The 14,335-nt window shown below is 50.5% G+C and overlaps 1 protein-coding gene across 2 annotated transcripts; it reads right to left on the bottom strand.

Annotated features, from left to right (window-relative positions):
- Positions 1-287: 287 nt before the first annotated feature.
- NECAP2 (NECAP endocytosis associated 2) lies at positions 288-13,425 on the bottom strand. Of its 2 annotated transcripts, none has more exons than XM_033115301.1 (8): positions 13,281-13,425; positions 11,033-11,133; positions 8,683-8,787; positions 8,519-8,600; positions 7,464-7,572; positions 4,542-4,719; positions 1,481-1,568; positions 288-668 (listed from the first exon to the last, which is right to left on the bottom strand). In XM_033115301.1, the coding sequence occupies exons 1-8, from the start codon at positions 13,370-13,372 to the stop codon at positions 620-622; spliced, it is 804 nt and encodes a 267-aa protein (XP_032971192.1). In that variant the 5' UTR covers positions 13,373-13,425; the 3' UTR covers positions 288-619. The 2 variants fall into 2 exon arrangements, with proteins under 2 accessions (XP_032971192.1, XP_032971193.1); XM_033115302.1 differs by having other exon boundaries at positions 1,481-1,565.
- Between the last annotated feature and the right edge of the window lie 910 nt (positions 13,426-14,335).

The following is a 14,335-nucleotide window of genomic DNA, read 5'->3' as shown; positions in this document are numbered from 1 at the left end:
TCCCTTTAGCAAAGATAATGAGTTAGTGCAGATCAGCATGTGAGCCAAGCAAGTATTAAAATGTTTTAAAAAGCTGGTTAACACTCCTGATTTCCCCCCGATTGTCTGTTCAAGCGGCAGCCTAGAAACCTGCTCAAAAGCAGGAAGGAAGCCCTCCTCCGAAGGTGCCTTGCTGGAAGTGGCTATAGCCAACCAGAGCACAGAAAGCCCCCGTTGTGAACAGAGATCACGTGACACCTGTACCCCGAGAGTACAGGGCTGATGGGAATCCAGGCAGAACAGTTTCCTTTGCTGTTGGGGGCTGGTGTTTAATACGGGTCATTGTGATGGAAGAAATAGTCTCAGAGTCTCTCCCACATCAAGAGAACAGACAGGGTAAGGATCCTGGAGTGTTTCTTCCCGTGTTCTGGCTGCATACTTGAATCCCAGGAAATGGAGTGACACGGTGCCAATTTATTGCCTCACGTGTTCAGTCTGTCAAGAGAGTCAGGGAAGGAGGAAAGGAGAGTCATGCTCCAAACAGAGGCTGGTCAGGGAGTGCTTCGGCCTCCTTCCTTTGGCCCAGATGAGGCAGCTCCTTTCCAGAAGTTGTAAGAGGATAAAAAGAGTTGTGCTCAGGTCAGAATTGGACCCAGCCGGTGCCTGACTGAGTCTGGCTGGAAGTTGACCTGTAAAGGGAAGATAGGGAGGGGTGGAAGGGTTTAGATGTTTGAAACTACAAAGCAGAGAAAAAGGTGGCTCCTCTCTGGACAGAAAGAGCTCCAAGGTGTCAGCCCTGGAATATTCTAGAGCAGAGGTCAGCAAGCTACAGCCCAGGGACCAAATCTAACCCTCTGCCTGTTTTTGTAAATCAAGTTTTATTGGTACACAGTCATGCCCATTCATTTACATATTGTTTGTGGCTGCTTTTGAGTCAGGAGAACAGAACCGAGTAGATGGAACAGAGACGATATGGCCTGCAAAGTCTAAGCTATTTGCTATCTGGTCTTTTAATAGAAAATGTGTGCTGACCCTGTCCTAGAGCCTGTCCATATAAACAATGGTATGATAGGACGTTAACCTCTTTCCACCCTGACCCCAAGTAAAGGCTTGAAATTTGATGGAGCCAGAGAAGGCAAGAGACCTTGTCTTGGAGATCTGATGAGGATGGGCCAAGCTAGACCCAGGTTAAGTCTCAGGCTTGTTCTGGGGTAGCTGGGGGCAGGTGGGGGACAGGGAGGTACTGGGGACAAGCCGAAGCACTTAATGAGGTGGCTTAAAAACAAGAGAGTTGCCCAAAGTTTCTCCAGGCCACCTAGCAGTGGAGAGGAACAAAAAGCCTTCATGGAGAAAAATGTGCCACCCAAGCGCACACTACAGAGCTCTGTCCTCTGGCTGGCCTGATAAAGCCCAAATCAGAGCTGTTGCTCCCAACATCAGAAGGATGGCTTCTGGAGAATCATCCCAGGTTTTTAGAGAAATAAAATGTGACCCTCCTCACCCTGTGGATTTCGTGAAGTCTCCCCAGATGTCAGCAGCGGCAGTAGTGGCAGGCGTGGGTTGCGGCCAGGACACAGTGGCACCTCCTACTGATGTCCCCAAGTCCGACGGGTAGGAAGAGAAAGAGGAAATAGGAGTCAGAGTTCTCCTTTTGGTTGTCTCAGTGACTCTGAAATCAGTGTCATGATTCCAGGTGGCTGAGAAAGACACACACAGAGATGTGCTTTCGGCCAACAAAACAGCAACAAGCTGCCACATTTCTACTCTCTTCTCAAGAGCCCTTGAGGGCTCCTGGAGAAAAAGCAGAACGCCACATACAGGTGGAGGGAAGGGGTGCCAGTGAGGAAGAATCACATGTCATCTATCATGCATACCTGAAGCTGACCCTGTCTTTAATGGTTTATGTTGGAAATCTGTTTAAAATGTACTATCTCCTGGCCTGGCTTCTTGAATAGAAAACTGCCCACCCAAAATGCAAGGTCATCTTCACATAAAGCCCTCAGTCCAGGATCTGGATCAACCAGCTAAGAAAATTATGTCAGACTTGTGCCAAGTCCTGGGAGCCCAACTAGTTAGGGATCGGGGAGAACCTTCCAGAAGAGGTACCACAGCAGCTGGTATCTGTGTATTTCTTCACTGAGGTGGCTGGCATGAGGGGGCTGCAGTACCTGCTTCTGTGCTTTGCTGGCACCTCCGCCAGTGCTGTCAACTGTCCCTTCTGAAGGCCCCATGCCTGCCACTCTCTGCCTTCCTATCCAATAGCTATTTCTAATCTGCTCTGGGTTGGGAGACCAGATAAAACTCGGGCCCTCAACGGTTTAGTTTTTCAGTTCACCAAGTGTTGAACGTCCATTATCTCACTGGAACCTCACCACAGTCCCTGGGGGAGGACAGGCCAGGACCAGCTATGTAGGTCACGTATGTCTCCGTTTCCTTATCTCTAAAACGGAGACAAGAACAGCGACTACTTCGTAGGACATTTGGTCTTTGTGGAACGCTTAGAACAGGCCCAACACAGGGACAATAATGACGACAATATTAATAAAATGAGGGTTAACAAATGTGAGTACTTACAAGGTTCTGGGGCATTACTCATGAGGGCCATACGTGGATTACCATCTTTGATACTCACAAGAAACCTATATTGTAGGTATCATTACTACCCCCATCCTACAGATGAGAAAACTGAGGCACAGGGAAGTGGCAATTTTCTGAGTATCACATGACTGGTAAGCTAGACTTGGAACTCAGCCAGCATATAGGTAGCGCTCAATAAATGTCAGCTAGTTATGACTCTTATTACCTGACACCATGTTGGTTGCAGACATGCTAACTGCCTGTCCTGTACATTAGAACAGAAGCCCTTGAGGGCAGGGATTTGGTACTGTACTGACAGTATCCCCATGGCCTAAAACACTACCTAGCACGTAGCAAGTTCTTCATATTATCTGTTAAAAATGCACCAGCAACGAGAGAAGGCCTAAGTCGGTGGCTCTCAGATCTTAGTGAGCATACAAATAGCATTAAGAATGCAGATTCCTGGGGCGGCCGGATGGGCCGGATGGCTCAGTTGGTTAGAGCGTGAGCTCTGAACAACAGGGCTGCCAGTTCCATTCCCACACGGGCCGGTGAGCTGCGCCCTCCACAAGTAGATTGAAGACAACGACTTGCTGCTGAGCTGCTGAGGGGAGGCCGGATGGCTCAGCTGGTTAGAGCGTGAGCTCTCAACAAGGTTGTGGGTTCAATTCCCACATGGGATGGTGGGCTGCGCCCCCTGCAACTAAAGATTGAAAACGGCAACTGGACTTGGAGCTGAGCTGCGTCCTCCACAGCTAGACTGAAGGACAACGACTTGGAGCTGAGGGGTCCTAGAGAAACACACTGTCCCCATATATTCCCCAATAAAACAAAAATAAATAAAGGAATGCAGAGTCCTGCCCCTGCCCCAGTTGGTCCTATGACCTCACCCTGAGAACCAATTGCTTAAAGAATAATTCCTGGGGCAAGGGGGCTCACTGCCTGCTACTCCTGCCACCCTCCTGGGCTGGGGTGTTCCCCACAGGGCTGAGGCTTGGAGCGCAAACACCCGATAGGGGAACCAATGCCGTGATACTTAAATTGGCAGACTTCCGGCCTGGATCCTGCCTCCAAGAACCTGGTGAGTGCTGTGTGGAGAAAGTGGGCTGGTGACAATTACCCAGCCTGGGGAAGGCAAGGAGTACAGGCTGGACCATCCGGCAGGGTGGGGAGGTCAAGGCAATGGACTGGCATCCCAGCTCCATCAGAGGCTAGCACTAGGCACTGCCGTCTAGAATTCTGGGGTCTCTAAAAGGCATTCCTTACATCTTGAACAAGCACCACACAGCTTGCTGGGGGAGCTGCCTCTCAACTGCTCAGCGCCCCGATGGCCTCACCGAGGGGCTTGATCTAAACTAAATCTCCAATTTTATTCCCCACCACTCACCTTGGCGTACTTATGCTGCATTCACCTCCCCAAACACACCAGTGTTTAAAAGTCTGAGCCCCATTCAGCTCTTCTCTCTGTCTTGAATGCCAAGCATCCCCTGCCCAATCTCCTTTCTTCAAGGCCCAGCTCAGTGCCACCTCCTTCATGAAGCCTCCCTAGATCGCCAGCTGGTTGTGAGTCTGGTCCTCATACATTTGCTCTTTGTGCCCGTGACTTCTCTCTCCTACTAGATATGAGAGCCCCATGGGCAGAGACCGCGTCTCTATCACCCACTCACTCAAATACTCACTGAGCACCCTCTGAAAACCGGGAACCCATGTGAGGACTTCACAGCAACGAAAGAGTTGAAGCCCCTGCCCCTCAGGGGAGGCCAGACACCCTGAAGGGGTAAGTAGTGGGTATCAGGAAACAGAGGAACCCTTTACGCAGTTTGAGCTTTGTGGCGCTCACCTTCCAGTTTGTCACATACAGGTACTGAATGACGGATTCATATGAGCGAAGGAGGGAAAGCCATGGGGCCCCAGCTGCCAGGGGGAAGAAGAGGAACCCCCAAGTGTAGACTTAGCAGCAAGTACAGTCACCCCTGAGCACTGACCTGAACCAGGAGCAACTGCTGGCTGGACCGGGGACCCTCCCACAGACAAATGCTCCCCAGGGGGAGGGACCAGGGTGGGGATTTTCCCCCCCGGGGGAGGGGGAAGCAGGCTCAGTCCTCCTGTGCTGGCGGGCCGGGCTCGGGGACTTCCGGCTGCTCCTTCCTTCTTCTTCATGTTCTAAAGAGAGGAGAGGGATGTGAACCCATCAGTTCTGCTGGAGACCCACTGCTATCAGAAAACCCCACGAGGAGGCCCAGGTGACCCGCAGGCCCCCAGTGTCTATTCAACCAAAAGATGGTCAAGAGCCATCCAGCACTCTCATTGTTACGAGCTGTATTCAGTGCCTCACAATTCCAAGGCTATCACAGATACGTTTGATTTTAAAACACAGCACCGGACTTCGTAAGTCATCAGGGAAATGCAAATCAAACCTACAATGATATACCATTAGGCACCCACCGGAACGGCTAAAATATACGAGTGTCAAGTACTGAGAAGGGTGTGGAGCAACCAGAACACTCACACGCCAGTGGTAGAAGTTCCACGGGGAAAACTACTCTGGAAAACTGTTTGAAAGAATCTATAAAGCTGACATATGAACTGATGGCCTTGCAGTATTCCTCCTAGACAAACGAGCTCTGACAATTAAGTTCGCAAACTTGTTGCAAGGATGTTGCTAACCATTTTTGATATCAGAGGGATTATCCATTACGAATTTGTACCAATTGGACAAACAGTTAACCTAGTTTACTATTTGAAAGTGCTGAAAAGGCTGCGTGAAAAAGTTAGACAACCTGAACTTTTCGCCAACAATTGATTCATGGCTCTTGCATCACGACAATGCACCAGCTCACATGGCACCGTCTGTGAGGGAGTTTTTAGCCAGTAAACAAATAACTGTATTGGAACACCCTCCCTACTCACCTGACTTGGCCCCCAATAACATCTTCATTTACCCGAAGATAAAGGAAATATTGAAAGGAAGACATTTTGATGACATTCAGGACCTCAAGAGTAATACGACAGCTCTGATGGCCATTCCAGAAAAAGAGTTCCAAAACTGCTCTGAAGGGTGGACTAGGCACTGGCATCGGTGCATGGCTTCCCAAGGGGAGTACTTCGAAGGTGACCGCAGTGATATTCAGCAATGAGGTATGTAGCACTTTTTCTAGGGTGAGTTTGCGAACTCAACTGTCTGACCTCGTAGACCCCCCAGAAATGCACACATGTGTGAACCAGCAGACATAACCTCGAACATTCACTGCAACACTGCTGTATCAGCCCCATCCTGGAAACTACGCAAACGCCCACGACCAGTTAAATGGGTAAATAACTGGATACAGTCTCACAATGGAATATGTCACCACAACGAGGATGAACAAACTACATGCGACGGCAGGGGTACTCTCACAAACACTACATGAGTAAGAGAAGGAAGTCATACACAAGAGTACCACGTGTGTCATTCCATTCATACAAGTGGAAAAGAAACTCTAGGGTATTCAAAGGCAGGACAGTGGTTCACTCGAGGCAGGCAGTGACTGCAAGGCAGCAGACGGGCTTCCAGATGCTGACAGTCTGCTTCCTCATCTGGAGGTTAGTCTGTGAGGGTAACTTCGGTTTTTAAAAATTCACCGACTTCTCCATTTGTAATTTGTGCACTTTTCTGTATGTGTGACATACTTCAATAAAACATCGAAAAAAAAAACAAAACCTGAACACCGAGGGCAAGCCAGAAACCAGTCCCCACTCGTAAGGAAAGCAGCTGCTTCCTCAAATACTAAGACCACGGCCCCAAGTCAAAGCCGTCAGAGAGCTCAAGTGAGTCCAGCTGTGCCCGTTATTTCTAGATCTATGACCCTGGGCGAGGCCCGGAACTTCTCCAAGCCTCAATTTCCTCGCCTGTAAAACGGGAGAAGGTTTAGTTCGTACGACAAAGTGCCTGAAGACACTACCTGGCACACAGCGAACGCTCAGTGACTGTTAGTTTCCTCCCAGCAAGAGAAAGAATCACATGCCAACCAGTCCACTGGTATGACCTGCATTTCCTCTTAAGGGCCAGCCGGCCAACTTCAGGTCCCAAATCATCACTAGCACGAAGCAGAAAAGAGGAGAAAGATAGGAAGAAGAAGAGCATTATTTAAGGGTTACAAAGTTTCTTCAAAGTCAAATCCATTTGGTCCTTGGTTTCCCCCAAATCACTCCAACTTCACCCCTGCAGTGGGTCAAGGCAAAGCCTTGGCCACCCGGCCAGTCCAACTTGTTCCTCTTCTCAATAGGATCTGATGGGGAAAGCCTGAGCGGGGCAGCTCAGGACGAAGACACAGGGAGCCAGGACCACCACCAGTAGAAGCTGCCCAGGACTCCCCAGGCCCACGCTGATGCCCTCCTGCCCAAGCGCTCCCAAATCTTCCTTACTCAAGGCTCTAGGCCAAGACGCAGCTTAGGATGGGCACATCGACCCTGACTCTAATAGCCAGGACAGAATCTCCAGCTCTGGCAGCAAGTGACTCATGTTCCTTCTCATTCAGAAGCTTTGCACATGCTGTTCCCTCTGCGTGAACCACCCTCTGAACCACCTTCTCTTCCTTGCAGGTCACTTCTTCCAGGAAGCCTTCCCTGGTTCACCCAATTCTGGGCTACGTGCCTTTCCTCTAGGAACTCATGGCACTGAGGACACCCCCAGGACATAGAACCTCTCCGGCCATGTTGTAATCACATCCTGACCTGACCATCTCAGCTCAACTCTGAGCTCCATGACAGCACGTGTAGTTACCTGGCACAAGGCAGCTGTTCGATAAACATCTGCTGCACTGATAGAACTGAATTGTGAGAGAGAGTGATGGGCTCGGGGCTGGGCTTGGTGTGGTGGCCACAAGTGTCACCTGATCATGACCAACCCAAGCAAGGGTGGGACTCACCGCAATGTTGAGCTTGATGGTCTGGCCCTCCTTGAAGCCGAGGTCCAATTTGGGGCCTTGGTCTGGGTTCTGGGCTTGTTTTGCAAACTCACACTGCTGTTTTACCCACCTGGGGAGAGGAAGACAAAGGTGAGGAAGAGACCAGCTGCCCTGCCTGAACACACTGACTTCACTACTACCTGCTATCGGTCCAGGACGAGGCTTTTATTGCAGCAGGGTGGTAGAGCAGCACAGGCTTGGGACTTAGGCCTGACACTTAAGGAGCTGTATGCATATCAGTTTCCTCATCAGCAAAATGGGATGACAATTCTATTATGTCTTAAAGCCTGCTATAGAAATTCAATGAGATCACTTATGTAGAGGGTCCTAACGCTGGTCTTTAGTAAATCTGAGAACCTGGCCCTCTACTCCCCAACACTTGGCATGAGACAAAGTCTCCCCCACCCCCACCCCTCGGCCAAGGGCTCATGAGGTAGACGGTGAGACCAGACAGAGGCTCAGGGAGGAGAGAGCGACACAATGGCCTCCCCACCCCCCACAAAACAGTCATCCGGCAGCCAGCCAGGGCAGGGAGACCAGGACAGGGAAGAGCCAGAGGCATCATGTGAACAGCTGCACATTTTCCACTTGCTGGAAGCCGGAGGTGGAGGCCTGCAGATGGCAGGGGAGAAGTCTTTCCTGCCCTGTCTTTTAGCTTCAGAAAAGACCACCGGGGCATCTGTTGGGTGGCTTGGAAATCCAAGCACTATGTAACTATATCACAGAGGAACAGGCCCAGAACGGCCACAGGAGCCTGACAAGGGAAGAGATGTGACCCCTCAAAGGCTGCGCCAGCTGGCTGGGTGACCGATGGAACGCGGGAAGAAGATGACGTCACAGCAGAGATGACCGGCAGAGCACAGAGGAGCCGGCCTGCACCAGAGGAGAAGTCAGTTTCCCTGAGGCTCTGCTAGAAGACACACCATACACCACCTCCTGGGTGTCCCAACCTGGGAAACCATCCTGTCCAGGGAAAGAAGGGAGGAGCAGGAGCACGTACATCCTGAACCACTCACTTGAAATGGTCTTGCAATGCAACATTGAAATCGAAGGCATCACCTCGGTCCCCAAAGCCAATTCCAATAAACGCCCGTCGCCCTGGGGGACAACACATGATCAGTTCCACTTTTCAGAGGCTGAGAAACTTTTCTCATGAGAAAGCACCAAGACCCTCACGTACCGTTTCCATCTTCAATGCGGATCACGAAGTACCTGCTGGAATCCGTCACGCTCTCCACAGCTGTGCCAGGAAACTGGTCCACTGGGGCCTGAGCAAAGAGCTCCCCTGGAAGACAAGTGAGGGTGAGCTTTGAGCCCCCTCCCAGCTGAGGTGTCTAGCATACTACTGGGGCGTTTTTCCTGAGAGGCACGCGGGCAAACCTTACTCTGGGATGCAAGTCAAATTCATTCTGGGTGAAGGGGAGACACAGGAATATAAGTGAAGAAAGGGTTAAGTCGGAGGTGGTTTACAGTGTTAGTATTTTCACTTTAACTGCCAAACATTTCAAAATCAAATTACACATAAAATAATCCAGATTTCTGGCTTCTCTTAAAATCAAAAACTCTAGCAATGCTGGGCCTCCATTCCCACGTGAGAATAACAGGCTGGAGCTGCTGGCCACCCAACCATCTGTCTCACCCTCTTATATTACCTGCTTGCACCCTGCCGGCCCTGGAGCAGGTGGGCGCTGGTCCAGGTATATCACACCTGAACAGGCCTGGCACCTGACAGAGGGCTGTGGAGGAGCCAGTGAACACCGGGAAAGGAGGGAGGAAGGTTTTGCAGCCACAGGAGAGTCTGAAGCAGGCTGACTGAATTAAACTCAGGGCAAAAGAATGATTTGGTTTTAAAGGAGCCCTAGTGAAATGTACCCCCTTGTCAACTACGGCTCTCCAGGAGGCAGTGCAACACACGCCTTTTGTGAGTACCTCTAACTGGTATCATTTTCCCACGTGCTGATCTTCGTTGATTCTTTAAGTATTTAACCAAATATTTTCTACTGAGACCTGTGGTTCAGAGGTTACTGTGCAATCAAGGCTGAATTGAATCAAAATCGGTGGTCCTAGAGTCTCTAGCTTCTTGCTAATTTCTCTGCCCCCTTTGTTTGGTACCTGGGGATCGAGGACTCACCTGGATGCCTTCAAACTAGAGCAGTGGTTCTCAACCAGGGGTGATTTTGCTCCCCCTTTCCCGAAGGGACCCTTGACAATGTCTGGAGACATTTTTGGTTGTCACAGCTCGGTGGTGGTGGTGGGGGTGTGCTCCTACTGGCATCTAGTAGGTAGAGGCCAGGGACGTTGCTAAATATCTTAAATTTGACTTGAAAGCCCACAACACTCACCTCGCCTCAAATGTCACCAGTGCTAAGGCTGAGAAACCCTGGCCTAGAGTGACTGGAAACAGAGACAAACATGACCCAGTGGGCATGATCCCCCGCTAAGAGCATCCTCTCAGCTCTGAGCAGGGGCTGTTACTCTAGGGGGTCACCTTAAAGTCAGTTCCCAAGGCCCCCAGAGAACAGGTGTTGCCATTCCCTTGTGATACCACCTGGGACATCCCAGCAACTCTCACAGCCGGAGTTCTCTGGCCTGGCCATGGCAGCTGGCCCTTCCGATTCCTCTGCAGACAATGGTCACCCTGCCACCGCCATGCTCCACAACCAATCAATGCTTTGGGTTACTCTGCAGTTCACAAAGCAATTGAATGGGTTTCCAACGTGGTGAAGTAAAAACAAATGGGGTCCCCATTTCAACAAAAACGAGGCCAAGGTCCCACAGCTCACACACAAACGATGCAGTGCTGAGAATTCATTTGCCTATGAATCTTTGCCCTTTATTCCACCCCACAAAGGATAATTTCTACGTATTAGAAAAACAGATGACCAAATGCCGAGGCGCTGCACCGGGCAGGCACTGTGCCCAATCCCTGCTCTGGGGGCCGGGCTGCCCTCTGCAGCTCACCCAGAGGCACAGGTGGCACAGGACTTCTGGAGAGATTTCCCCTAACGTGCGTCTGCTGGCTGACCCCAACACTGCCCAGCTTAGCTCATCTCACCAAAGAAAAAGCTGAGTCGGCCAGTTTCCAGCTCTTTCAGTTAACGGGCGTGGTCAGTCTGGGGAGTTACCACTTAGCTGATAAACAGAATTCCTGAGTGAGAACCAGAGCTCCACAGCAGAGGGCTGTGCGTCTTCACCCAGCTCGTCTCAAGACAAGCTCCGGGGCTTCCCTTTTGGGACCAACCTACAGATCTCCTCTCCTTAGACTCCAAAATTAGTATTTTCTTAAGGGCCCTCCAAAAGAAAAAGTGCTTGACAGGAAATACTGCCTTTAACATCTGGGGATACTGGTTACTACAACCAAAGGTGGGGAGGATGGTTCACTGGGGTCTTAAAGGTACACACTGGGGTTTTTAATTTCCAGGACAGGTTCCCATGACCCCGCAGTGGCCTGGCCAGGCCAGGGCTGCCTCTCCCTTCACAGAGTGGCATGGCACCTCAGCCCCACACACACAGACTTCCCTTGCCTTTACCTGTGGTCCTGTCCTCCAGCTTGATGTAGGCCACCTGCCCTCTTGCAGTGATCCGCAGCCGGCCACTCCATGATGGCTGGTCCAGCTGCCACTCCGCAGCCCTAAGGGGACAAAAACCATTGAGCCTCTGCTGGAGGCTCCCTTCTATGCTGAGGATGAGGATGGGAAGGGCATGTGGAAGGCTTGCGCTAGAGACTGGCGAACTTCTCTGAAAACGGCGACACAATCTGTCACAAACACTCACTCTGCCATTGTAGTGAGAGCAGTCAAAGGCTGTACGTAAGTGTGTTGGTGCTTTAAGTATTTTAAACGAATGGTTTCTACAGAGTGTGGCTGTATGTCAGTGAAACTATGAACCAAAATTTGAATTTCATGTAATTTTCACTTCATGAAATGTCTTCTTTAAAAATTTCTCCAAACACTTAAAAACATAAAAACCAGTCTTAGCTTGTGAGCCATACAAAAACAGTGGAACGTCGTTTGCTGACCCCAGTTCTAGATTACGAGTCTAGAGATCTTCTCTGAAGTAGGAATTCCAGTTTTATTTCTATAGAGGAAGCAGCTCCTGGGGCTTGTTGTTTGTTGAAGACAGTGCTAGGCTGGTGTGGTCAGTGATCATTTGGGACCACTGACACCATCGTGGAGGAAAAGCAGAGAGGGGAGCAATCATTAGCAGAGAAAAGGAGAGCAACAGTACACGAGAAAAGTGAACGGGTGTTTAAGAAACATTCTCAAAGGTATCCTAGGCAGAAAAGCAGAAAGGAACCCAGGAAACCATGGACCTATTGCAATACCCTCTTTTGGCTCTTTTAAAGCAGTAACTTCACATTTTAGTTCTAAGAAGCCGCTCAGTAAAATCCCCTAATAGCAAGAACTTTGGGTGTTTCCAAGAAGCTTTTCTTGGAAGTCCCAAGCATATGGGACACACTATAACTGTGGATGTAGGTTGTTTGGAAGGCCACCCAAATGCAGATTCTCAATTCACAAGTCAGAAGTCAGCAGGCTGTTTCAGTTCCTCTTACTGGGGCGACAGGCCTTAGACTCTGAGCTCTGAGATTGAAGGACAGCTTCCTCTATGCCAAACCGGCCAGTCCTGACACTTGGTAATCTTGCTCTCTGGGGGTCCAAGAGGCGTCAAACCCATCCTACTGAAAGGGGATGAGGGTAGACAACCATCACTGGTTTGGTGGTCCATCTCCAGTGATGACAGAAAGCAAATGTGTTTTTGCTACTTTTATACTATTTTTGTGCTATTTTTAAATCATGTTACGGATGCAGCAGGTGTTCAACAAAATATGGGTTCATTACCCAATCAGCTATGATCCCATTAACACAACTGGAAATTAACAAGAGGAGAGATCTGTCCACACTCCACCATCCTTTTGCAGGCCAGTCCTGTATTTCCAAATAACTTGAACAAATACTCCCTTCAAGAGCACACCCCCGCCTTACCACCCCCCACCCCACCCCCACCCCCCGCCCAGTGGCACAAAATAGCCATAGGCCAGGTTGTCTGTATCAGGTAATCTTTTTTTCTTTTAATTATTTTTCGTCTTCTTTTGATAAGTAATACATACACACGGTAACAAAACGCAAACAGTACAAAAAGGTACACAGTGAAAGTAAGCCCCTTTCAACCCCCGTTCCCTTCCAGATAGTCTACGAGTATATGTGTTTATTCGTCTCAGGAACATTTCTCCAGAGAAGTGTGGATGGATTCCTCCCAACTGCCACAGGCAGCGATAAAGTATCAAGTTCACACGAAGGGAGCTGGACAGGGAGGGCTCCCTGGGCTTCCGCCATCAGCTTAAAAGCCCCCGGGACCTGTCCTTTCGGCCGGTTCTGGGCTCCCTTCCTTCCCCTCCGGGATTTCCGCCTGTGATAGGTCCCCTCCCCCCTAAGGCTTTTCAAGGATCCCTTCAAGGCCACCAGCTAGCTCTGAAAGAAAAAAGTCTGTGACACCACCACTCCCGACCACGTTTAGGGTACCTGGCAGCCCACCGGGTCCCCAAACACTAGACACGGCTTTAACGCCTTTCCCGCAGCCGGGAGCTCGGTGCGTTGGACCTAGACGGCCAAAATTCTGGGCTTCCCTTCCAGCTCTGACCAAGAACCGAGAGAAACCTGAGCATTACCTCCCCTCGCCCCTAAGCTGGCCGTAACCATCCTCAGCTCCCAACAGTGGGCGTGCCGGGCGGCGGGGAAGGGATTAAGTTGGGGCTAGCCTGGCCCGGTGGTGGGCAGTCACCTGTAGCCACGGTTGGTGGCCCGTGGCGGGATGCGGTAGATGTGCACTTCTGGCTTGACGCAGAGCACCGACTCGTACTCGCCCTCCTCCATTGCGATGCCCGGAGCCCGCCAGACTTCCGGCTCCTTCCCAGCCTGGAGCGGGGGTGCCGGAAGCGGCGCGACTCTATGACCTGGGTCAGGCTAGAGCGGCAGCTCGGGACCTCAGCACCACATCGCTCCGGCGCCCTCTGCTGGAAGCCCTGGCTCAAGACATACGGCGGTCGGACCCAGGAATCCCCCTGATGAGGACTGGGGTTCTCCAGGGGCTTCCCCCTCCCACAAGGCCTCGTGCGCGGCAGAGTACAAATACCTGTTCGAGTTCTTGTTTTCAGTTCTCTTGAGTATGTATCTAGGAGTGGACTCGCTGAGCCATATGACATTTCTATGTTTAGCTTTAGGAGAAGCCCCCAAACTGTTTTCCACTCCGGCTCCACCGTTTTACATTCTCACCAGCGGCGAACAAGGGTTCCAATTTTCCTCAACTTCACCAATACTTATTTTCTATCTTTGGTCATAGTCATCCAGGAGAGTGTGAAGTTAATCTCTCATTATGTGAATTGGCATAACTTCTAATTTCAACTTTGCTCATTACCCTGCTTCTGCACATTAAAGAAGAAATTGAGAAATGACCCAGAAAATGATATTTCTTCCTCCCAGTTCTTTGATCCTGACTCTCATCTTGCTAAAGTCCTGGAGGGGCAAAGAGAGAACTCCCCTTAGATGATAGAGGGGGAGAGGTATTAAGACGGAGGTGAGGACACACTCCCACACAGACAAATCTTATCCCCTTATATTCTCACCGGTCAGTTTATATGTCTGTTTTCCCACTAGACTGTGAGCTTCAATGTAGGGCCCCGTCCCTGCCACCTGTAGACTGCTGTATTTAGTGTCCTGGCACAGAGTAAGTGCGCAGTGAAAGAGTAAATGAGTGAGTGTGTGTGTGTGTGTGTGTGTGTGTGTGTGTGTCTGTCGTGCGGGGCAGCCTGCGGGGCCTCTGGTCCCGCTCCCCACATA

Source organism: Rhinolophus ferrumequinum, chromosome 9 (assembly GCF_004115265.2).
Source record: "Rhinolophus ferrumequinum isolate MPI-CBG mRhiFer1 chromosome 9, mRhiFer1_v1.p, whole genome shotgun sequence".
Taxonomy (NCBI): Eukaryota; Metazoa; Chordata; class Mammalia; order Chiroptera; family Rhinolophidae; genus Rhinolophus; species Rhinolophus ferrumequinum.
The sequence above is the reverse complement of the archived record's forward strand: the minus strand, read 5'-3'. Positions and strand labels throughout refer to the sequence as shown.